Source organism: Pongo pygmaeus, chromosome 20 (genome assembly GCF_028885625.2).
Source record: "Pongo pygmaeus isolate AG05252 chromosome 20, NHGRI_mPonPyg2-v2.0_pri, whole genome shotgun sequence".
Classification (NCBI taxonomy): domain Eukaryota; kingdom Metazoa; phylum Chordata; class Mammalia; order Primates; family Hominidae; genus Pongo; species Pongo pygmaeus.
The window spans coordinates 12,495,280-12,519,898 of NC_072393.2; the positions used below are offsets into that span (position 1 = coordinate 12,495,280).

The 24,619-nt window shown below is 43.4% G+C and overlaps 1 protein-coding gene and 1 pseudogene across 3 annotated transcripts in view; one reads left to right on the forward strand and one right to left on the reverse strand.

Moving 5' to 3' along the window:
- Positions 1–46: 46 nt before the first annotated feature.
- LOC129020149 (zinc finger protein 44) overlaps positions 47–24,619 on the reverse strand; it is a 52,133-nt gene continuing 27,560 nt past the window's right edge. Inside the window, exons 1-4 of one of the 3 annotated variants that reach the window (XM_054464086.2) lie at positions 22,978–23,798; positions 7,161–7,287; positions 6,897–6,957; positions 47–5,616 (exon numbers count right to left, since the gene is read on the reverse strand). In XM_054464086.2, coding sequence (XP_054320061.1) covers positions 4,215–5,616; positions 6,897–6,957; positions 7,161–7,287; positions 22,978–23,007 — 1,620 coding nt within the window. In that variant the 5' untranslated portion in view covers positions 23,008–23,798 and the 3' untranslated portion in view covers positions 47–4,214. Of the gene's footprint in view, positions 5,617–6,896; positions 6,958–7,159; positions 7,288–22,977; positions 23,799–24,619 lie in introns of those variants that run through there. The other 2 variants (XM_063657893.1, XM_063657892.1) reach the window with 2 other exon arrangements.
- On the forward strand, positions 16,854–19,844 carry LOC129020159 (large ribosomal subunit protein eL28-like; annotated as a pseudogene).

The window sequence follows — 24,619 nt, forward strand, 5'->3', positions numbered from 1 at the left end:
ACTGAAGCCTTCAACACTTCTCAGTAATACAAAGATCCAACAGGCGTAGATTCAGTAAACATTCCTTTTTTATTTTAAAATACTTCACAAAGATTGTATATGTTCATGATGTACAGTTCTGTTTTGATGTGTGTATATATACATTCTGTAATGGTTACCACAGTCAAATTAACACACTGATGACCACCCATGCTGTCCATTAAATCTCCAGAACTTGTTCACCTTACAACTTGGTTTTTATCCTTTGACCAACATTTCTCCACTTTCCCTACCTTCTGGACTCTAGTAACCACTGTTCCTCCCTCTGCCTCTGAGTTTGAGTTTTTAAGATTCCACAATTAAGTGGGATCATGGGAGTATTTGCCTATGTCTGCCTTATTTTATAGTGTCCACCAGGTTTATTCATGTTGTGACAAATGTCAACATTTCCTTTTTATGGCTGAGTAATATTCTGTTTAAATATACATCACATTTTCTTTATTCATCCATTAATGGACGCTGAGTTTGTTTCCACATGTTGACTACTGTGAATAATGCTGTAATGAACATATGCGGGTGGCAGATATCTCTTTGAAATACTGATCACTGCCTTTGGGCATATAATCATATACCCAGGAGCGAGACTGTTGGATCATATGGTAGTTTTTTTTTTTTTGTGGAACCTCCATATTGTTTTTCACAATGGCTGTACCAATGTACATTTCCACCAACAGTATACAAAGCTTCCTTTTTCTCTGTGCTGTAACACTAATCTCTCTTGGTAGTACCCATCCTTGCATGTATGAGGTAACATGTAATTGTGGTTTTGATTTGAATTTCTCTAATGATTAGTGATATTAAGTCCCTTTTCATATGCTTTCAGGCCATTTGTATGTCTTCTTTGAAAAAAAAAGTCCATTCAGGGTTTTTAAATTTTTCTTATTGTTTTTACCCCTTGCAGAAACCAGTCTATTTTTCTTAATTTGTTAGTTTTTTGAGATGAGAGGGGTCTCATTATGTTACCCAGGTTGGTGTTGAACTCCTGGATTCAAACGATCTTCCTCACTCACACTTCTGAGTACTGGGACTACAATCGGGCACCATTATGCCCAGCTAATAATTTATTTATTTTTTTAGATACGAAGTCTCCCTATGTCGCCCAGGTTGGTCCCAAATTCCTAGCCTCAAGCAATCCTCCCAAGGATTGGAATTATAGGCATGAGCCACGGCACCTGGCCTCCTAAACTTGTAAGAGGGTTCCAACTTGTAACAGACTTTAAAACATATACAACTTGTTGGTGCTTCCCAGGCCGATCCTCACATTTGGCTTTGATTAGCCTTTATCAAATTATTTCTGCCTCAACAGCCTTAATTTTGGTCAACAATTTAACTGAGGTACTTTATAGATAACAGTGTCCATTATACCATAGGAAATACTTCAGTGTTTAGATAATGAGAAAAGCAAAAGCTGTTCCCAATGACAGCTGCTCCCCAACTCACCACAAGGCGAAATCTTACCCTGTTGAAAACTGTAACAAACCTCCATCAGACAAAGCTACCAGGTGACCATAATGGATCAAAATGAAATTCTGTAACCATGTCTCCGATAACCTAAAACAAAACAGACTCCAAACCTTAAAAATGACCAGAAATCTCCTAATATGACTTGTGCTTCTTATGAATTACGGTTAGCGCCACTTATTCTTTCTGCCTCCTAGATAAGAACTATTAGAATTTCCAAGGATGGAATTGAGTTCACCTAACAGCATCCAATACAAACACCTCACTTTGTTGAATGGCAATGAAATCACCTAAAACAAACACAAATCCTGTAAGAAGTCCTCTTGAGCACCCTCTTACTGATAACCCTCCGTCATTGATGCTTTGTGTTCATCCTTATTACAACTCTATACACGCCACTCTTTGACTATAGGTGTGATTCTAGTGGTCTTTGGCAAGATGGCACAGACAAAAGCATGCTTTGTTCCTGTGGTATTCTAAATGAGAAATTAGATTCATGAGAAAAATTGTGACCATATAAGAATTTTAAAAAAAAATTTCCTTTACATTTTAACATTTTTTAAAGAAAAAAAGTACTTGGACTTATATGCAAATGGTAATACTGACTCATTATTTAGAATGTATAATGAATAACCTGACAAAATTACAAAGTTGACCTGAAAATGCGTAATTGCAATGGGATATTTTAATATATATTCTCAGGTAATGGAAAATATTAATACAATAGTTGTTAGTATACAAGTTGTTTTAAAAGAGTTAATAAAATATTTCTAAGAAATACCTGCAGAAGTTGTTTGATAAAAATGCATTGTTTTTATCACATACAAACATAATTGAGAATGTGCACATGATCACATTTGGCTGTAATTGGAAATTATCACGATCTGCCTGACCTAAGACATTTGTTTTCACATAGACTGTGTCAGAGCAGTTACTGCACAATGCAACAGAGGAACAAGCCCCCATGTTGTTCTATGTGACTGTATCATTGTAGCTGTCACAGGGAAATCAGGAACACAGTTATTACCAGTATTAACAGAATGATGTGTTTACTATGCAAATTAGATCTTGTTTGAATATAATCTAGAGATGAGGGGAGTCAAAACAACAGAAAATATCCTCAACCATAACAGTTTTAATTAGTTGCCTGGTGGATTATGTTGATACGGGTAATGTTGTTAACTAAATTTTCTGGAATCTTTTTTTTTTTCCATGTTACAATTCACCAATAGCCTAATGACATGAAAGCTGGGAGGCAGAACTTAAGAAGGCTGCAAGGGGACCGCGTGGATACCGGCCTCCTGCCTGTTTTCCTGATACTTTGTCCTGACAATCAAGAGTTTCTTTAAAACACCACTGTCTACTTCTTTTTCTCAGATGGGTAGGGTTCCACAGATGTCTCCACAATCTTCACATCAAAGATATATTTGCAGTTTGGATTTTCCTGCAAGCCCTCATTTGTCCCTATGCATCTGTCTGTCTCCATGTAGATGGGTCCAAAACCTGACTAATGCCTTCTTCAGTTCTGCCTTCCAACTTTCATGTCAGTTAGGCTACTGCTGAATTCCAACATGAAATCCAAAAGGGAATAGATTCTAGAAAATTTAGTTCACGTTACCCATGATGACATAGCACAATCTAAGAGGCACACCTTCAACCTAAATTGTGTTGTCCTATTACAGATCTTCTTAATTCAAAGTCTATCATCCATATCTTGGCCAGAAAGAAAAAGAGCAAAATATGGAAATAATTTATATAAGACTATATTGTATAACCTTGGCCCACTATTCATTAGCAAGGGAAATAAAATAAGGCTCTTCTAACCAAAAAGAAGAAAGGTTTTCTCCTGAGGAAGGTGGAATATATACATAATGGATAAGGGAAAGTCAATACCTGCCACAGGATGCCAGTAGAAAACTCCCAGTACCAAACTGTCATTTTTCAATGGCCCAGAACTATTAAGAGAAAAAATTTTATTAACTGACTTAAGGAATTTTATTTAAAAATTTTATTAACTGACTTAAGGAATTTTATTTAAAAATTTTATTAACTGACTTAAGGAAAAAACACTACCAATTATACTTCTGCACTATTTCTTAAAGAGTATTTACAGAATAATCTCACCTCAATGTTCATTTATGAAAATAAGTACGAACCCAGAGTCCAGAGATCCACTTTAAGAATGTGGCACTAAGCCACGCAAGGCAGCACACACACCTGTAGTCCCAGCTGCTCAGGAAGCTGAGGTGGGAGGATCTCATGAGCCTAGAAGTCCAAGGCCAGCCTGGGAAACATGGCAAGACCCATCTCAAAACAAAACAAAACAAAACCTGGCCCAGTGTGGTGGCTCATGCCTATAATCCCAGCACTTTAGGGGGCTGAGGTGGATTACTTGAGGTCAGGGGAGTTGGCGATCAGCCTGGGCAAGATAATGTTGCCTGTCTCTACAAATATATACATACATATACACATATAAAAATATTTTTAAAATATATTAAAAACTAGGAAGAATCAAAAAGGGATGTGGCACTGATAAATACATTTATAATATTTTTTCATGGCATGAATTTTCTAGAGCATTATACCTGAACTAAGTTATATCAGGCTTTCCTGTATTACTTACATTCATGCAACTACTCTCCAGTATGAACTTTCATATCAACTTTGAAAATGGTTAAAATTGAAAAACTATCGATATTTTACATTTATAGTTTCTATTCAGCGTGCACTTTCTTCACATGGTATTGTAAGGATGCACGCCAAATGAAGGCGTTGCCACAATCCTTACATTTATAAGGTTTCTCTCCAGTGTGCATTCTCATGTGCACTCGAAAGCCTGTAAGGAAACTGAAGGGTTTTCCACATTCTTTACATTCGTAGGGTTTCTCTCCAGTATGAATTCTTTCATGTATATGAATATAACTGGAACTACTGAAGGCTTTACCACACTGTTTACATTCATAAGGTTTCTCTCCGGTGTGGGTTCTTTCATGTATCTGGAAACCTGCAAGAGTAATGTATGTTTTCCCACATTTTTTACATTCATACTGTTTCTTTGCAGTGTGCATCCTTTCATGTCTTCGGGCAGAACTGCAACAATAAAAGGCTTTCCCACATTCTTTACATTTGTAGGGTCTCTCTCCAGTATGAGTCCTTTCGTGTCTTTGAGCTGAGTAGTAGTATCTAAATGCTTTTCCACATTTTTTACATTCAAAGGGTTTATCTCCAGTGTGAGTACTTTCATGTGCTTGAAAACCTAAAGGAGACAGGTAAGTTTTCCCACACAGTTTACATTCATAGTGTTTCTGTGCAGTGTGATTCCTCTCATGTTTTTGAGCAGTACAGTGATAACTGAAGGCCTTCCCACATTCCTTGCATTTGTAGGGTTTCTCTCCAGTATGAGTCTTTTCATGTCTTTGAGCAGAGTTGTGATATACGAACACTTTTCCACATTTTTTACATTCATAGGGTTTTTCTCCAGTGTGAGTTCTTTCATGTGCTTGAAAACCTACAGAAGATATGTAGATTTTTCCACATTGTTTACATTCATAGCGTTTCTGTACAGTGTGATTCCTTTCATGTGCTCGAGCAGAATGGCGGTAAATGAAGGGTTTCCCACATTCCTTACATTTGTAGGGTTTCTCTCCAGTATGAGCCTTTTCATGTCTTTGAGCAGACTGGTGATATCGGAATGCTTTTCCACATTCTTTACACTTAAAGGGTTTATCTCCAGTGTGAGTCCTTCCATGTATTTGGAAAGAACGTTGACAACTGAAGGCTTTCCCACAGGCCTTACATTTGTAGACTATCCCTGCACTGTGTGTTCTTTTATGTTTTTTAAAAGACTGCAGATAACTGAAGGGTTTCCCACATTTCTTACATTTATACGGCTTCTCTCCATATTCCTGACACTTATACAGTTTGTGTCTGGTGTAAGATCTAATGTGCCTGTTAAGGGATGAATGATGGCTCAAGACTTTTCCACATACACTGCTTTCCCAAAGCTTTCCTCCAGAAGGAGTTTTCTTGTTCAGACTGAGATTTGGAATCTGGCTGAAACCTTCTCCACCATGACTACCTTCTTTACTTTCACAGAGTCCCTCTACCATATGATTTCTGTAAAAAATGAGCAACACATTAATAGTTCATTTATTAAAGGTTTTCTCTTTATTAACTGATATTAGAATAACTATTTTTTCCACTTTCAGGGAAAGTACAGATTTTTTTGTCCTGTCTAAATTGCTTGTGAGGTGAATGTATTGAATGCTGTAGCTCTGCAAGAGGGCTCAAACATAGCTGTTATGAAAACAGTGATTTTCGTATATGGGTTTCTCTTTTTTTTTTTTTTTTTGAGATGGTGAGATCTCACTCTGTCACCCAGCCTGGAGTGCAGTGGTGCGATCTTGGCTCACTGCAACCTCTGCCACCGTGAGGCAGTGATTCTCCTGCCTCAGCCTCCTGAGTAGCAGGGATTACAGGAACCTGCCATTGCGCCCGGCTACTTTTTTACTATGTTGCCCAGGCTGGTCTTGAATTCCTGACCTCACGATCCACCCACCTTGGCCTCCCAAAGTGCTGGGATTATAGGCATGAGCCACCGCGCCCAGACCATGAACATCCATGCCATATTTAAGAAAACACTTTGGGGCCGGGCGCAGTGGCTCACGCCTGTAATCCCAGCACTTTTGGAGGCTGAGGCGGGTGGATCACGAGGTCAGGAGATCGAGACCATCCTGACTAACACAGTGAAACCCCGTCTCTACTAAAAATACAAAAAATTAGCCGGGCGTGGTGGCAGGTGCCTGTAGTCCCAGCTACTCGGGAGGCTGAGGCAGGAGAATGGCGTGAACCCGGGAGACAGAGCTTGCAGTTAGCCGAGATCACGCCACTGCACTCCCGCCTGGGCGACAGAGCAAGAATCCATCTCCCAAAAAAAAAAAAAAAAGGCACTTTGGGTTATTTTTATTTACTTATTTATTTTTCCCAAGATGGAGCTTCACTCTTGTTGCCCAGGCTAGAGTGCAATGGCACAATCTCCGCTCACTGCAGCCTCCGCCTCCCGGGTTAAAGCAATTCTCCTGCCTCAGCCTCCCGAGTAGCTGGGATTATAGGCATGTGCCACCACGCCCAGCTAATTTTGTATTTTTAGTAGAGATGGGGTTTCTCCATGTTGGTGAGGCTGGTCTTGAACTCCTGACCTCAGGTGATCCGGCCACCTCAGCCTCCCAAAGTGCTGGGATTACAGGTGTGAGCCACTGTGCTAGCTGGGTTAATATTTTCTAAGAACAGATACATTTGAGGCTCAGCTTATTTGTTTTGTTTCTTTAATTATCAAATTTAATGACATACTAAGATTTTCTCCTAGAATACTGCTTTCTTTTCTGGGTGTGACTCACCTGAGATTTCTCCCCTGGTTTTTGTACTGCTCTTCAATGTTCCATTCTTTTTGTTTTGTTCCTGAAATGCAGACCCAGAAAAAACTATCATAAATTATTACAAATTACAGAAAAATTATTAGATTCTAGGTCCATATGTGACCATGCCTGATTTACAAAAGAATTTTGCCTTTTCACATTCCACATCTTGGAATAGCATTGATATCCAAGAAAAAGGTATTCTCTAATTCATTCAAGAACATGATAGAATGATTTCATTTTTACCTATAGTAGCCAGGTTCCTGAAGGTTTCCCACATCACATCTCTGTAGAGTTTTTTCTGTGAAAGATCAAGCAAAGCCCACTCCTCCTGGGTGAAGTTCACAGCCACATCTTCAAAGGTTACTGAGTCCTAAAACATTCCAAATGTGTATAAAGGAGAATGGGTGAGACTGACAGCACTGGACATCTATACTCGAGTCATAAGATGTTCACGATGATTCTGTGATCTCCGGAGATTTATTCTATGAATTTGTCAGAACTCTAACTCTTTGGCCACACTCCCTCCGTAGTTTATGAATACACGAAAATTATTTCTACACTTTCACTGTGATCACAATCATATTGCTTTCCAAAGGCAGGATCCAGAACACTCTGGAAAAGTGAGAGAAATGCTGTACAAAAAAATTCCATTTTAAGACCATCAATTCTTTGTGAGAAAAACTCATCTTCTTCTCATATATCACATCACTCAACATTCCATGAGACACAGGGTCAAATATGGATAATATGTGAATGAATAAAAGCACACTGAAGAACTAGAAGCTTTTTCTACTATTCCCATCACTAAGCATGAGAACAAGAGGCACGTGGAAATCAAACTTGTAACAATATTTACCTGACCATATTGTCCTGAGGTACTCCAGGATATTCGAGGTAGTCAGATCCAGCCAATTCAATCAAAATATTTCTTTTGGAGAAGTTGGCTGGGCACAATGGCTCACACCTGTAATCCTAGCACTTTGGGAGGCCAAGGTGGGCAGATTGTCTGAGCTCAGGAGTTCGAGACCAGCCTTGGCAACATGGTGAAACCCCATCTCGGTGGCTCACACCTGTAATCCCAACACTTTGGGAGGCCGAGGATGGTGGATGACCCGAGGTCAGGGGTTCGAGACCAGCCTGGCGAAAATGGTGAAACCTCATCTCTACTAAAAATACAAAATTAGCTGGGTGTGGTGGTGTATACCTATAATTCCAGCTACTTAGGAGGCTGAGGCAGGAGAATCACTTGAACCTGGGAGGCGGAGGGTACAGTGAGCCGAGATTGTGCCATTGACTCCAGCCTGGGCAACAGAGCGAGACTCTGTCTCAAAAAAAAAAAAAAATTAGCTGGGTGTAGTGGTGCGCATCTCTAATCCCAGCTACTCAGGAGGCTGAGGCACAAGAATCGCTTGAGCCTGGGAGGCAGAGGTTGCAGTGAGCTGAGATCGCACCACTTCTCTCCACCCCAGAGAAGTGTTTACTTTCACTTATTTGTGTTAATATTTATCAGAGACTTATTTCTTTCTGTCTTATTTCATGGAGCTATTAAGTTACTGGGAAGTTAGAGCTCAGGCATGAGGAATAAAGCATGACAACTTTAGATAAAATCTCTATACTTCTGAGCCTCAGGGATACTTCCCACCAATTTTTAGCAAATATTTGCCATCCTGAGATGGTAAAAATGCCAAAAGAGCTCTTTCCAGCAGAACCATTCCAGTTAACCTTGGGCCTTGCTGACCTTGAGGAACAGGTTAAGATTTGCAGTTTACAGGCCGGGCGCGTTGGCTCACGCCTGTAATCCCAGCACTTTGGGAGGCCGAGGCAGGCAGATCACCTGAGATCGGGAGTTTGAGACCAGCCTGACCAACACGGAGAAACCCTGTCTCTACTAATAATACAAAATTAGCTGGGTGTGGTAGCGCATGCCTGTAATCCCAGTTACTCGGGAGGCTGAGGCAGGATAATTGCTTGAACCTGGGAGGCGGAGGTTGCGGTGAGCCTAGATCGCACCATTGCACTCCAGCCTGGGCAATAAGAGTGAAACTCCATCTCAAAAAAAAAAAAAAAAAAAGATTTGCAATTTATAATAAAGTGCATTAAAGTCCACAATGATACGATGAATTTTCGCATGATTATAAAATGTATAAAAGGTTCTCAGCAGAGGTTTCCTCCAAAAGAACATAAAATGCCCTTTCTCCAATTTAAGAAGGAAGTGATTCCCCAGCCACTCTAGAGAAGAGGGATAAGAGTTAAATTGAACTTCTTTTCAGAAACCATACAAGGAGAAAGTAGAGTGAAATATTTAAAGTTCTGAAAGAAAAAATCTGTATCAAGCAAAATTATCCTTCAAATAGTCCGTAGTACTTTCTGAGACAAAAATTGAGGGAATCTGTCACCAGTACACCTGCTTTGCAAGAAAATTAACCAGAAAGAAGGTAAATGACAAAGAAAGGTACTGCAATAGAGAAGGCATAAGTGGAAGTAAAATATAATCATTTTCTCATTCTTGATTAATGTGACAGATAACAGGTTTTTCTCATTATTGATTAATGTGACAGATAACAGGTTGTTCAAAGTAACAATAGCTACAACATATAAGTACAGTTTATGGATAAGTGAAATGAGTAACAGCATTGTTATGAGGGAGGAATTGGGAATACTCTATTATGAGTTACTTGGGCAACCAGTGAAGTGGCCTAAGATTGCTAGAAAGAGGGCTTGGGATAGCTGTATACTGAAAATTCATTACACCATTAAAATAGTGTAAAAAAAAAAGTATAATCAATATGTTAAGAGAGGGAAAAAATGAAATCAGGTAAGGTAAATAGTCAAACACTGAAGTCACAAAGAAAATTAAAAAGTATGTAATCTACAAGTAAACTACCTAATTATATGTTGTCTACAATAAACTTTTTCTTTTTTTTTTTTTTTTTTTTTGAGAGACAGAATCTCACTCTGTCTCCCAGGCTAGAATGCACTGGCACAATCTTGGCTCACTGCAACCGCCGCCTCCAGGGTTTAAGCGATTCTCCTGCCTCAGCTTCCCAAGTAGCTGGGACTATGGGCGTGTGCCACCACACCCAGCTAATTTTTTATTTTTTAGTAGAGACAGGGTTTCGGTTTACGTTGGCCAGCTAGTCTCGAACTCCTCACCTCAGGTGATGTGCCCACCTTGGCCTCCCAAAGTGCTGGGATTACAGGCGTAAGCCACTGCACCTGGCTTTTTTTTTTTTTTTTTTTTTTGAGACAGAATCATGCTCTGTTGCCCAGGCTGGAGTGCAGAGGTGTGGTCTCAGCTCACTGCAACCTCCGCCTCTTGGGTTCAAGTGATTCTCCTGCCTCAGCCTCCTGAGTAGCTGGGATTACAGGCGTGCACCACCACACCTGGCTAATTTTTGTATTTTTAGTAGAGAGAGGGTTTTGTCATGTTGGACAGGCTGGTCTCAAACTCCTGACCTCAGGTGATCTACCCGCCTTGGCCTCCCAAAGTGCTGGGATTACAGGCGTGAGCCACCGCGCCCGCCCAAGGGGTTGATTCTCTAAGAGGACATAGAGAATCTATGTGTAATCTTTAGTGTACATGTGCATAACAAAAGAACTGCAAAATGCACAAGGCAAAATGTGATAGGACTACAAGGAGAGATACATGAATCCATGACTATGGTTGAGATTTCAACAGCCTCCTACCAGTAATTAAGAGATCCAGTAGGCAGAAAAAAAAAACAGGAAGGACAGGCCGAGTACAGTGGCTCACGCCTGTAATCCCAGCACTTTGGGGATCGCTTGAAGCCAGGAGTTTGAGACAAGCATGGCCAACTAGCAAAACCCATCTCTACTTAAAATACAAAAATTAGCCAGGCGTGGTGGCAGGTGCCTGTAATCCCAGCAACTCGGGAGGCTGATGCAGGAGAATCGCTTGAACCCGGGAGGCAGGGGTTACAGTGGGCCCAGATCGCACCACTGCACTCTAGCCTGGGTGACACAGCGAGACTCTGTCTCGAAAAAGGAAAAAATAAGAAGGACACAGGTGAATTGAATAGCACCAAACAATAGATTCCACTGAACTACATGGAATACTTCATCCAACTACAGCAGTATACACATACTTCTCAAGTTCACATGGAACAGTCACCAAGATAAGATAGACTACATTGTGGGACATAAAACAAACCTCATCCAGCAGATCAAAGCAGATTAAAAAAAAAAACTTTAACAAACTTGAAAGAAAAATTATATAAAATATGCTTGCAGACTACAATGACAATATAAAAATCAATAACAAAAAAACAGTTGAAAAACCTCAAAATACTTGCAGATTAAACTACACACTTCTAAACGACCCACGGATGAAAGTAGTAGTTTTAAGGGCACTTAAAAACTAGTTTTTTCCTTTTTAAAATTTTTTTCCTTTTGTGTTAAAAAGCAGCCCTCAAAATCTCATAAAACTATTTTTACCTAAATGAATGAAAGGCTGGGCCTGGTGGCTCACACTTGCAATCCCAGCACTTTGGAGACCAAGGTGGGCGGACTGCCTGAGATCAGGAGTTCAAGATCACTCTGGCCAACATGGTGAAACCCTGTCTCCACTAAAAATACAAAAAAATCAGACAAGAATGGTGGCATGCACCTGTAATCTCAGCTACTTGGGAGGCTGAGGCAGGGGAATTGCTTGAACCAGGGAAGTGGAGGTTGAAGTGAGCCGCAATCACACCACTGCACTCCAGCCTGCACTCCAGCCTGGGCAACAGAGCGAGACATCTCAAAAATAATAATAATAAAATAAAAAATAAATGAATGAAAATACAGCTTATTAAACTTTGTAGGGGCTGGGCGTGGTGGCTCACGCCTATAATCCCAGCACTTTGGGAGGCTGAGGTGGGTGGATCACTTGAGGTCAGGAGTTCGAGACCAGCCTGGAGCAACCTGGCAAAACCCCATCTCTACTAAAAATACAAAAAAATCAGCCAGGCATGGTGGCGCATGCCTGTAATCCCAGCTACTTGGGAGGCTGAGGCACGACAATCACTTGAACCTGGGAGGCAGAGGTTGCGGTGAACCAAGATCGTGCCACTGCACTCCAGCCTGGGTGACAGAGTGAGACTCCTTTTCAAAACACACACACACACACACACACACACCCACCCACCCACACCTACCTTTGTGGGACACAGCAAAAGTATATACATAGAGGACAAGTATGCTACTGAACATATACACTAGAAAGGAAGAAAAATATATAATCAATTATCTAAGCATGTGCTTTAGGAAATTAGAAAAAGCAAATTAAAACCATAGTAAGCAAAAGAAAAGGAATTTTTTCAAATAGTGAAACTGCAAGAAATTAAAAAAAAAATCAAAACCAAAAGCCAGCTCTTTGAAAAGATGAATAGAATTGATAAAAAAAACTAGTCAAGCTAACTGAGGAAAACAAGAAGACAGAAATTACTAATATCACAAATGAAAAGGATAATGAAAATGAGAAAGCATTTGGCAAAGCACAACTTCCATTTGACAGCAAACTAGCAATAGAGAGAAACTACTGCTTCTTAAGAAAGAACATCTACAAGAAACTTACAGCTAACATCATACTTAATAGTGAAAAACAAGATGTTTTCCCAGTAAGATGAAGAACAAGGCAAGGGAGTCCCCTCACACAGCATTTCTATTCAACATGGTACTGGCACATAGTGTGGGGTTGCATCAGAAGCCTGTGGACAATTTATGACCATCTGGCTACCTACAGGGGCCACAAGAAGGGGTTGCTAAAGCCTACATAGTCTGGCCGGACACAGTGGCTCATGCCTGTAATCCCAGCACTTTGGGAGTCCAAGGTGGGCGGATCACCTGAGGTCAGGAGTTCGAGACCAACCTCAAGATGGAGAAACCCTGTCTCTACTAAAAATACAAAATTAGCCTGGTGTGGTGGTGCATGCCTGTAATCCCAGCTACTAGGAAGGCTGAGGCAGGAGAATTGCTTGAACCTGGGAGGCGGAGGTTGCAGTGAGCCGAGATCGCGCCATTGCACTCCAGCCTGGGCAACAAGAGCAAAACTCTATCTCAAAAAAAAAAAAAAAAAAGCCTACGTAGTAAAAGGAGTCTGAGGGCATTAATTGCATGGCAATTTGAACAGTCTAGAAGCCTCTGGATTTAATTAAAATTTGCTCACAAGGATTATGTTGCCTCCAGCAGAACAAAGAACAAAAGAATCTAAAAGATAGTGTGATGGTAAGAAAGTCAATAGCTATTTCTTAGCCTGGCCAACATGGTGAAACCTCGTCTCCACTAAAACTACAAAAAAATTAGCCAGGCATGGTGGTGCATGCCTGTAATCCCAGCTACTCAGGAGGCTGAGGCAGAGGAATCACTGGAACCTGGGAGGCGGAGATTGCAGTGAACCCAGATCCACTGCACTCCAGCCTGGGTGACAGAGAGACCCTGTCTCAATAAACAAAAACAAAACAAAAACAAAAAACACGCTATTTCTTCACTATGTCACGGAGGATGCGGTCCTCTGCTTAACACATAATTTTCAGGAATTTAGCCAAGGTGTGAGTGCCTCTTACATTCTAGATGGGGCAATAGCCCTTCCACTTTTTGTAAGCTCTTTTCTTTCAATATTTGTATGTCCTGAATGAATCTCAAATGACTGTCCCCAGAGAGCAATTACTTTTTTTTTTTTTTTTTTGAGACAGTCTTGCTATGTCACCCAGGCTGGAGTGCAGTGGTGCAATCTTGGCTCACTGCAACCTCTGCCTCCCAGGTTCAAGTGATTCTTGTGCCTCAGCCTCCCAAGTAGCTGGGATTACAGGCGCTCACCACCACACCGGGCGAATTTTTGCATTTTTTAAAGTAGAGACAGGTTTTTGCCATGTTGGCCAGGCTGGTCTCAAATTCCTGACCTCCAGTGATCTTCCCGCCTCAGCCTCCCACAAGAGTGGAATTACAGGCATGAGCCACTGCGCCTGGCCAGCAATGACTCTAACGTAATGCCATGCCTGTGCTCCTGTAGAAAGGTAGATAAAATTTAGATCTTGCCGGCAAAGACTGCAATAGCAAGGCTACTGAGGTTCCCTGAATAGAAACCAGATAAAGGTCAACCAAATCCCTTCAAAGGTGAAGATAAACTGCAGCTAAGAGTCTGTTGAAATAGAGACTGAACAAAATCTATACAAATCTGTGACTCCAGAATATCTACCACTTGTTCATTGGATGGAGTCAGTAATTTCCATAATGTTGGATATTGGGTCTAGGGGCTCAATAGGTTGGGATCACAGCAGTAAATTGCAACAATCCACTTTGAGGCACCCAGATTTAAGAGCAAGCCAAATTAGGCTGGGTTCGGTGGCTCACACCTATAATCCCAGCACTTTGGGAGGCCAAGGCAGGTGGATCACGAGGTCAGGAGTTTGAGAGCGGCCTGGCCAACATGGTGAAACTCCGTCTCTACTAAAAATATAACAATTAACCGGGCGTGGTGGCGGGTGCCTGTAATCCCAGCTACTTGGGAGGCTGAGGCAGGAGAATCGTTTGAAACTGGATGGTGGAGGCTGCAGTGAGCCGAGATCGTGCCACTGCAATCCAGCCCCGGCAACAGCAAAACTGTCTCCAAAAAAAAAAAAAAATTCAACTGGGCGTTGTGGTGCACGCCTGTAATCCCAGCTACTCGGGAGGCCAAGGCAGAAGAATCACTTGAACCCGGCTGGTGGAGGTTACAGTGAGCCAAGATTGCGCCACTGCATTCTAGCCTGGGCAATAGAGCGAAACTCTATCTCAAAACAAAAAAACAAAAAACAAACAAACAAACAAAAAAAACAGGCCAGGCCAAATTAGGCTGTTAAAAGGAGAAATACTCGGCCAAGTGCAGTGGCTCATGTCTGTAATCCCAGCACTTTGGGAGGCTGAGGTAGGAGGACTGCTTGAGCCCAGGAGTTCAAGACCAGCCTGGACAACATAGTGAGATCTCATCTCTACAAAAAAAAAAAAAAAAATTAGCTGAACGTGGTGGCGCACCTGTGGTCTCAGCTTCTCAGGAAGCTGATGCAGGAGGATGCTTCAGTCCAGGTGTTGGAGGCTGCAGTGAGCTGTGATTGCATCACTGGATTCCAGCCTGGGCAACAGAGTGAGATCTTGTCTCAAAAAAAAAAAAAAAAAAAAACACAACAAGCAGCACTGGGGATAACTGCCCCTTCACTACAACCATTAATGGTTTTGTATAATAGCTGTCAATCCTTCGAGGCCCATCAATTTACATTGAGTCATATTAACTAATTTAATTGGGGAGTAAGTTCCATGGGGTCCCATTTTGTCAATCTAATTTGTAACTGCCAAAGACTTAATTTAAATTTATGGCCAGATGCAGTGGCTCATGCCTGTAATTCCAGCACACTGGGAGGCCGAAGCAGGTGAATCACTTGAGGCCAGGAGTTTGAGACCAGCCTGGCCAACATGGCAAAACCTGGTCTCTACGAAAAACACAAGAATTAGCTGGGCGTGGTGGCAAGTGCCTGTAATCCCAACTACTCAGGAGGCTGAGGCAGGAAAATTGCTTAAACTTGAGAGGCGGAGGTTGCAGTGAGCTGAGATCCGGCCACTGCACTCCAGCCTAGGTGACAGAGCGAGACTCTGTCTCAATAAATAAATAAATAAATAAATAACTCACTGGTTCAGAGCTTCCTTGGTCACTGTGGGATTTTTTAAGGGCTGTTGTCTCACCCTGTCACCCAGGCTGGAGTGCAGTGGCACAGTCGCAGCTCACTGCAGCCTCAACCTCCCAGGCTCAAGCTACCCTCCCACCTCAGCCTCCCAAGCAGCCAGGACTACAGGTGCGTGCCACTACACCCGGCTAATTTTTGTATTTTTTGTAGACACAGGGTCCCACCATGTTGCCCAGGCTGGTCTTGAACTCATGGGCTTAAGCAATCCACCCACCTTGGCCTCCCAAAGTGCTGGGATTACAGGCATGAGCCACCGCACCTGGCCCTATGTGATATTTTAAGACAATTTGTTCTATAATACAACCAAGAATGACTTCGCCAACACAATAGTCATGATGGCTAAGGAGAGGCACAGGGATTTCTGCTCTATTTATTTTATATTCAGTAACTCCTCTATGATTATCAGGATACCTTCATTAAATTTGATGGGATACCCAGGTATAACTATAACATGAGCCCTAGTATTAATCCCAGGAAGGTTTATCAACTGATACAGATGTTAAAATCCAGAACCTACATTATAGAGGCCAAAAACCCAAGGAGTGCCCTTTTATGATTTTTGTTATGCAAATTCCTTTAATACATTTCCAACTGGGTCAAACTGTGGACTTCTGTTTCATCAGTGTTTTTTTTCTTTTGTTCCTTCCCTTCCCTGTTTTGTTTTTTGGTTACTGGATGTACTTTGGGGGAGGGTGTGTCCTCTCTAACCTGGTACTAATATATTATTTTTCCCCCCACCAGAGAGCCTGTGTCATCAGGGTGTCATCACTGTCATCAGCGTGAAGCAGCTCCCCTACGGCAATGGTTGCTTTAGAAGGTTTAAGAACCCCAGGTTTAAGTCAGGTTTGAACTAACTTCTTTGCTATGCCACAGCTATGCCATGGGTGTTATCCCCCACTAAACCCAAAGGTCAAGATCTCTGTTGTGGGAGAGGCGCATGAAGCAGCAGCAATAGCACTTTAGGGTCTTGGGGAACCTTCTGCTGTTAAAGAGTGTGGACTCAGCCCATCATCTAATGGCTGCTGTTCCCCACCTTCCCTCCCTGTCCTCTTTTTGAAGGACTGCTCTTCCAGGGGCAGTCACATAATGACCAACCTCTGACACAGTGTATACAGTCCCTCCTCCACTCCCACTCTTTACATTTGGGGCAACCCAGGCATCAGTCACAACTTCACTATAAATACACACGTCTCAGGCTGCCACTGCGAGAGGGGCCGCCACCATGTCCGCGCATCTGCAATGGATGGTCATGCAGAACGGCTCCAGTTTCTGATCAAGAGGAATAAGCCCACCTACGGCACCGAGCCCAGTAACTTGAAGGCCCCAACTCCTTCCGCTACAACGGGCTGATTCACCACAAGACTGTGGGCGTGGAGCCGGCAGCCGAGGACAAAGGTGTGGTGGTGGTCTTGAAGCGGAGATCCGGCCAGCCGAAGCCTGCCACCTCCTAGGCGCGGACCACCATCAACAAGAATGCTCGCGCCACGCTCAGCAGCCTCAGACACATGATCCTCAAGAACAAGTACCGCCCTGACCTGCGCATGGCAGCCATCCGCAGGGCCAGCGCCATCCTGTGCAGCCAGAAGCCTGTGATAGTGAAGCGGAAGCGGACCCGCCCCACCAAGAGGTCCTGAGCCCCCTGCCCCCAAAGCAATAAAGAGAAAGCTGGCTTTCTCACCACCAGCCCCTCACGCCCACAAAAAACAAAAACAAAAAACAAAACAAAAACACAGGTAGGTCCTTGCCCAGGATGTAAACCCAGGACCACTTTAAGGAAGGCCCTACTCCCATACTCCAGCTCCCCAATTCCAAGGAATTATCAAACTGTCAACTAAGGTCAGCTGAATCTAGAACCAGACTTCGTAGGGCTCAACAATGGAAGAAACACAGAGCAGCAGAGCACAAAGCATGTGCTCCCAGTAAGCAGCAGCTCAAACTCTAAATGGGCCATAGAGCAGGTCAGCAATTCAGAACAAGAGAAGATAGACCCATGAGTGGTGGTCAATGTCTAGACATCTTGTTCACAGCACCAACTGCTAGTCACCTAGAAGGGTGAGGCTGCAATGATGACACTGATGACAGTGGGTCTCACGCACACTGAGCGGGTATGAAAAGGCTTATTACTCCCATGACTGAGGTCTCTGGGGAGAACAGGGCAGGCCTCTCAAGCAGGTGGGAAATAGCTTAAAAGAGCAAGGAAGGGAACTTGCCCGGGTTGTTTACTGTGGTTGGAAGTGGGGCTGGGCACAAGTTCCTCTGCATGGGCAGCTGGTTATGTGGTTTGAGTCTCCTGCCCATGACAGAGGAAGGATGTCCAGGCCTTCTCAGCTTGTCCAGAAGTGGGGCATTAAAGGGAAGAGGATGAAGTGGTCAATTTTGAAACATTAAAAATGTAGAGTCCAACCACTAATTACAAGAACAATGGTGAACAGGGCCAGGCATGGTGGCTCTGGTGGCTCACGCTTGCAATCCCAATGCTTTGGAAGGCCAAAGTGGAGGATCGCTTGAGCCCAGGAGTTCAAGACCAGCCTGAGCAACACAGGGAGACCCCATCTCTATATAAAAAATGAAGTAGCTGGGTGTGCTGGCATGTGACTATAGTACTAGCTACTCAGGAGGCTGAGATGGGAGAATCACTTGAGCCCAGTTCAAGGTTACAGAGAGCTATGATTGCACTACTGCACTCCAGCCTGTGTGACAGAGCAAGAACCTGTCCTCTGTCTCTAACAAAAACAACAACAACAACAAAAAAGACAATGCATTCACCAATGGTGAATAGGAAAAATATGCATTTACAATTGCTTGTTTTTATATAAAGAAACACTAACAGATGCACAAGTTATTATCAAAACTGGTTATCTGGGGGTGGCTGGAGCAAGAGCACTAGGGTAAACCAGGATATTCTGGCAGTAAGTTTTCTCAACCCACACTTTCTTTTAGATTTTTTTTAAACCTTTGTATTTTAAATGATTGAAAAAAATTATATAAACCATACTTTACTATTAGCCATTATTTTTAATTAACTTGTTTCTAAAATTTATTGAATTTTAACTTTTTTTAAACATAGGAAACCATTGTAAGATTTCATCCTTTAAATAATGGGTATAAAAGTGTAAACTAAGAAAAAAATCTCTAACTAAATGACAAATTGCATCATATTTTGTCTTTCTACTGTATCCCAGAGGGCAGTGCTTTCAGGAATGAGTAGCCTATTTAATGCATGATGGATTTAAACCTAACTTTCTAAATGTAAAAAAGTCTCAAAGATTACATAAGTTTTGAGTAGTTTCCCTCGTATCATTAAAATAGGAACTCAACTGAATTTTCATCTTATCAATTAAAATAAAAATTCATTTTTCTTTTTTTCTCTTTTTTTTTGGCAGAGTCTCACTTTGATGCCCAGGCTGGAGTGCAATCGTGCGACCTCGGCTCACTGCAACCTCCGCCTCCCAGGTTCAAGCAATTCTCCTGCCTCAGCCTCCTGAGTAGCTGAGATTACAGGCGCACACCACCACGCCAGGCTAATTTTTGTATTTTTAGTAGAGACAGGGTTTCACCGTGTTAGCCAGGATGGTTTTGATCTCCTGACCTCATGATCTGCCCGCCTTGACTTCCCAAAGTGTTGGGATTACAGGCGTGAGCCACTGCGCCCGGCCCAAAATTCATTTTTCTTAAAGAGTAGAGCCTTTTAAATGTCACATCCTCTAGGGATATGCACATACAAAACTGACTTAAAAATGAAAAACGTACCCGAGAACTTCAATGCACTCATCTTGCATCTTGAGATTCTTTTGCACAGAAGGAACACAATTCTATTTGGTTCCAGAATTGTCTTGCCTTACATCATATTTATCAACTTTCATTTTCAAAGCCGAAGAAACGAAAATCCTACACACTCACATGTATAAATTACAAAATGCTAAGAGAAACTACAGTTGAAGCACCACAAGAAACAGAAAAAGGAATCCAAAGGAAAGAAACACAAATATTCTAATCAGCTTAGCAGCCTGCTTCCCCACAATTCAGAACTGTAAAACCCACACACAGAAGGTCAAACACCTTAACAAGCTTGGGGTTCAGACTCTCACCATTAAGGCGTAACACCTAGAGTAGTTCAGTCCCAGATTGAGTTTAAGGTTCTGACCCAAATGAACTCTCAAATTCATCAATCTTTTTTTTTTTTTTTTTTTGGAGATGGAGTTTCACTCTTGTTGCCCAGGCTGGAGTGCAATGGCACGATCTCCAGCTCACCGCAACCTCCACCTCATGGGTTCAAGCAATTCTCCTGCCTCAGCCTCCCAAGCAGCTGGGATTACATGCATGTGCCACCACACCCAACTAATTTTGTATTTTTAGTAGAGATGGGGTTTCTCCATGTTGGTCAGGGTGGTCTCTAACTCCCAACCTCAGGTGATCCGCCCGCCTTGGCCTCCCAAAGTGCTGGGATTACAGGCATGAGCCACCATGCCTGGCTTCAAATTCATCAATCTTAGATCCAGGAGACAAAAGTCCTAACTTCACAGACTTTCTCAACATGTAAATATTACACTCTGCAGCAACACTGGGGATGCAAAACTGAAGGCCGGGCGTGGCGGCTCATGCCTGTGATCCCAGCACCTGGGAGGCCAAGATGGGATTCCCTGAGGCTACAAGTTTGAGACCAGCTTGGGCAATGTATCAAGACCCCGTCTCTACAAAAAACAAAAAAATTAGCGCTGGGTGCAGTGGCTCACGCCTGTAATCCCAGCACTTTGGGAGGCCCAGGTGGGCGGATCACGAGGTCAGGAGACCGAGACCATCCTGGCTAACATGGTGAAACCCCATCTCTACTAAAAATACAAAAAATTAGCTGGACGTGGTGTCAGGCGCCTGTAGTCCCATCTACTCGGGAGGCTGAGGCAGAAGAATGGCGTGAACCCAGGAGGCAGAGCTTCCAGTGAGCCGAGATGGCGCCACTGCACTCCAGCCTGGGGGACAGAGCGAGACTCTGTCTCAAAAAAAAAAAAAAAAAAAAATTAGCCAAGCATAGTAGCATGTGCCTGTAGTCCTAGCTACTTGGGAGGCTGAGGCGGGAGGATCACTTGAGCCCAGGAGGCTGCAGTGAGCCAAGACTGTGCCACTGCACCCCAGCCTGGGTGACAGAGTAAGACCCTGTCTCAAACAAAACAACAACAACTACCGCTCAAATCCACTGTCTAAAAACAGGCCCAAGGAAACTACAATTACAACCCCAGAAAGTATCATGCTGTTCCCCTCCCCACCACGTACATGTGGATCCCGTTTTCCAGTGGTCAGTTTCTGTCAGTACCAAAGGGGTCTTTCCTTGATAGGTGAGTACTTAGGACACCTGCTCTCCTTGATAAGAGTGAGTACGTAGGACACCTGCAGGGGAAGCACCCTAAGGAGAACCACCTGGGTCTTAGTTACTTCCCTTGGCAGAGTCAAAGGTGGCCTTACCTTCTAGTCACTGCCTCAGGCCTCCGCTCACCAGTCATGTGGCTTTAGAACACTTTAGATATTTTAAATGAGAAAAACCCACTGTTTCAAGAATTCAGCAAAATCACTCAAACCAAGTATTTACGTATAAAGCATGGAAGCAAACTGTAAAACATTATCTAATTTCAAAACAAAACCCACAAATATCTATTCCTTTTGGAAAATGAAGTTAATTATAAATGATTATTTAATCACTAGTCAAACTATTAATCATTAATCATGACAAACTATAATCATTAGTCAAACTAATAATGTAATCAACAGTTAATTATTATAAATAATTTTTTTTTAGATGGGGTCTCACTCTGTCACCCAGGTTGGAGTGCAGTGGCACAATCTTGGCTCACTGCAACCTCCACCTCGTGGGCTCAAGCGATCCTCCCATCTCAGCCTCCAAAATAGGTGGGACCACAGGCACGCGCCACTATGCCTGACTAATTTTTTGTACTTTTTGTTAGAGACAGGGTTTCGCCATGTTGCCCAGGCTGGTGTGGAGCTCCTGAGCTCAGGAGATCCACCCGCCTTGGCCTCCCAAAATGCTGGGGTTACAGGCATGAGTCACTGTGCGCAGCCAGAAGTGGTTTTCTAAACATATTTTAACACACCTAGGAATTGTAAGTCTAAGCCCTGGAATTCCTTTCGAAATCAACCAAAAGAAAAAAACGAGCCTCAGAAACTTAGAAGAAAAAGGGGTTAAAATAATACTTAGGCTAGGCACAGTGGCTCACGCCTGTAATCCCAACATTTCAGGAGGATCACTTGAGCTCAGGAGTTTGAGACCAGCCTGGGCAACATAAAGAGGCACGCTTTCTACAAAAAATTAGCTAGGTGTGGTGGTCCCAGCTACTCGGGAGGCTGAAGTGGGAAGATCGCTTGAGCTGAGGAGGTCGAGGCTGCAGTGAGCCTTGATCCCACTGCATTCAAGCCTCAGCGAGAGTGAGACTCTGTCTCAAAAAAAAAAAAAAAAAAAAAGCAGGATGTAATACTGGATTTCTTTTTTCCAGAAATTCACCTTTCTTGGCCTTTTTGGAAATATTTTGTACCATCCTTCACGCTCTAGTGATTGAACACACCTTACACTTAAATACTAACACACAGTTGAGTTGACGTTTTCAAGGTGATAAAGCCGGGGAGGCTCAGTGCTGATCTGCAACTATGCTCAAGGACAGATCGCCCAGAAAAATTTCCAAAGAGGATCCTTAACACATAAGATGTCTGTGCCAAGGAAAGATACTGGGAGGTGAGGCACAACCATTCCGTACAACTAATTTCCAAGCTGCTATCTCTGCTTTCCTCTCTCGTAAAATATCCACAAACAACAACAAAATTAAATCTAAAAGACTAATCCTTTGCTCTGTGGAAAACAGATTATTAAAACACATTAAGTTTTCCCTAAAAGTCGTCGAGAGGGTCTTAGAAACGGCGACTTTATGGTATAACAAAACCTATTTGTTTCCTTATCAACGATATAAGGAACATTCTAGAACCTAGTGCACGTCGTTTCGCTAAAGTCGCACCCAAGGCGGGAATTCTCCCCATGACCCTCCCGTGGTCCCCGCACAATCTAGGGGAGAGGCGGGCCTGCGGGTGCGGAGCTGCCCAGAGAGGGCTCTGGGGCTGGGGGCGAAGTCGCCACGCAGGAACGGGACAGGACGCCCGGGGTCCCGACTGCTGGCCGGACCAGGGCCACCCTGCGGCCGAGGGGACCGAAGGCCAAGCTGTGCCATGGGGACTAGGGCCCCAGACCCTGGAGTCGCCTGTGGGGAGGCCCGGGTCCCGCCACAGCCGGTCCCAGCCGGTTCCAGCCAGCCCCTCCTCCCGCGTGTCGGGACCCCTGCCCGGTAACTCACCATTTCCTGGACTCCAAGGTGTCCCGGCATCCTTCTTATGGCTGTCCTGGCGAGAGCAGGGCAAATCGCGACACACCCTGAGCTAACACACCCTCAGCACTTTCAGAGAAGCCGAGAACGACCCGAAGGCGCCAAGGCGAGAGGGAAAAAAAAAAACCTAACCCACTGGCTTCGGCACGTCGCCCCGCCAGCTGTCCTACAGCACGCCTGATTGGACTGTAGGCACGGCCCCGCCCTCAGAACCCCTGATTGGATAGTGTCCTAGGCCCCTCCCCCTGGGGGGGGAACACGGTGCAGAAAGGAGAGGTAAGGCAAGAGCCTGACAGTGGCCAGAATGACAGATTCTTGGCCATTGCCCTTGCCAGCTTGGGCATCCTCCCTAATCCATTATCCCCTATCAATAAGTTAAATGAGTCAAAGATCCTCAAACCTATTGTTCAAATAAGAAACCAGCAGGACATGCCCTCGCCAGAGGACATTGGAATTTAAGAAGAACTTGCTCCTGGCTTTCCAGAGCTGGCACTGGCGTCTCCCTGTACTAATTGGACTTTCTTCTTCCTCTTGGACAAAAGGGAATTGCATTCTCAGTGACCAAAGGAACGATCCTCGTGCCTCAGAGCAGGAGGGGTGCCTAGACCAGGCCACACTGGAATATGGGAGAGGGCTTGATGTCCTGCAGGGGTCAGGAATTTGGAAAGAAAGGCTGTTGGTGGCATGGCGAAGGGTTCCTCACACCTTATCCCTCAGTCTACTCATTTTTTCTTTTTTTTTTTTGAGACAGAGTCTCGCTCTGTCGCCCAGGCTGGAGTGCAGTGGCGTGGCATGGCGTGATCGCGGGTCACTGCAACCTCTGCCTCCCGGGTTCAAGCAATTCTCCTGCCTCAGCGTCCCGAGTAGCTGAGATTACAGGCACCCACCACCACACCCGGCTAATTTTTGTATTTTAGTAGAGACGGAGTTTCACCTTGTTGGTCAGGCTGGTCTCGAACTCCTGACCTCAAATGATCCACCTGCCTTGGCCTTGCAAAGTGCTGGGATTACAGGAGTGAGCCACCATGCCCCACCTGCCTGCTCATTTTCAGCCAAAAAATTAAAACACACCAACAAGGGAATACAGTTATTTAATATATGGGAAAAAGGGGAGTTATATGACAGCAATATTCTATAAAGGAATAAAAACAGAAGAAAAGGAAACATCTGAATTGGTTCATTTAAGCAGTCTACTGCACTACCATTTACAAGGAAAATACCAAGTGACAAACATATTCCCAAGCTTGGGAGTCAGACTGTTGAAAGGGGCCCAAGAGTCTATCAGTCCCTGGTGATGAGGCAGAGAAACCTAAGGATTTAACTCTGGGAGCTCAACATGCCTTCCTGTTCCCACCTCATGTGGGAACAATCTTCCGTTCAAGATCTTTATTTTCAAAAGCAAGAAACTCTCACCTGGAGTCAGTTTAAGGTTTTGCCCTAAACTGTCAACTTTATAAACCCTTCCTCTAGGAGACAACCCAAATGAGACTTAGTCTCTAAGTCTCACCTTGACAGATTGTCTTTTTTTTTTTTTTAATTTTTGAGACAGAGTCTTGCTCTGTCACCCAGGCTGGAGTACAGTGGTGTGATCTCGGTTCACTGCAAACTCTGC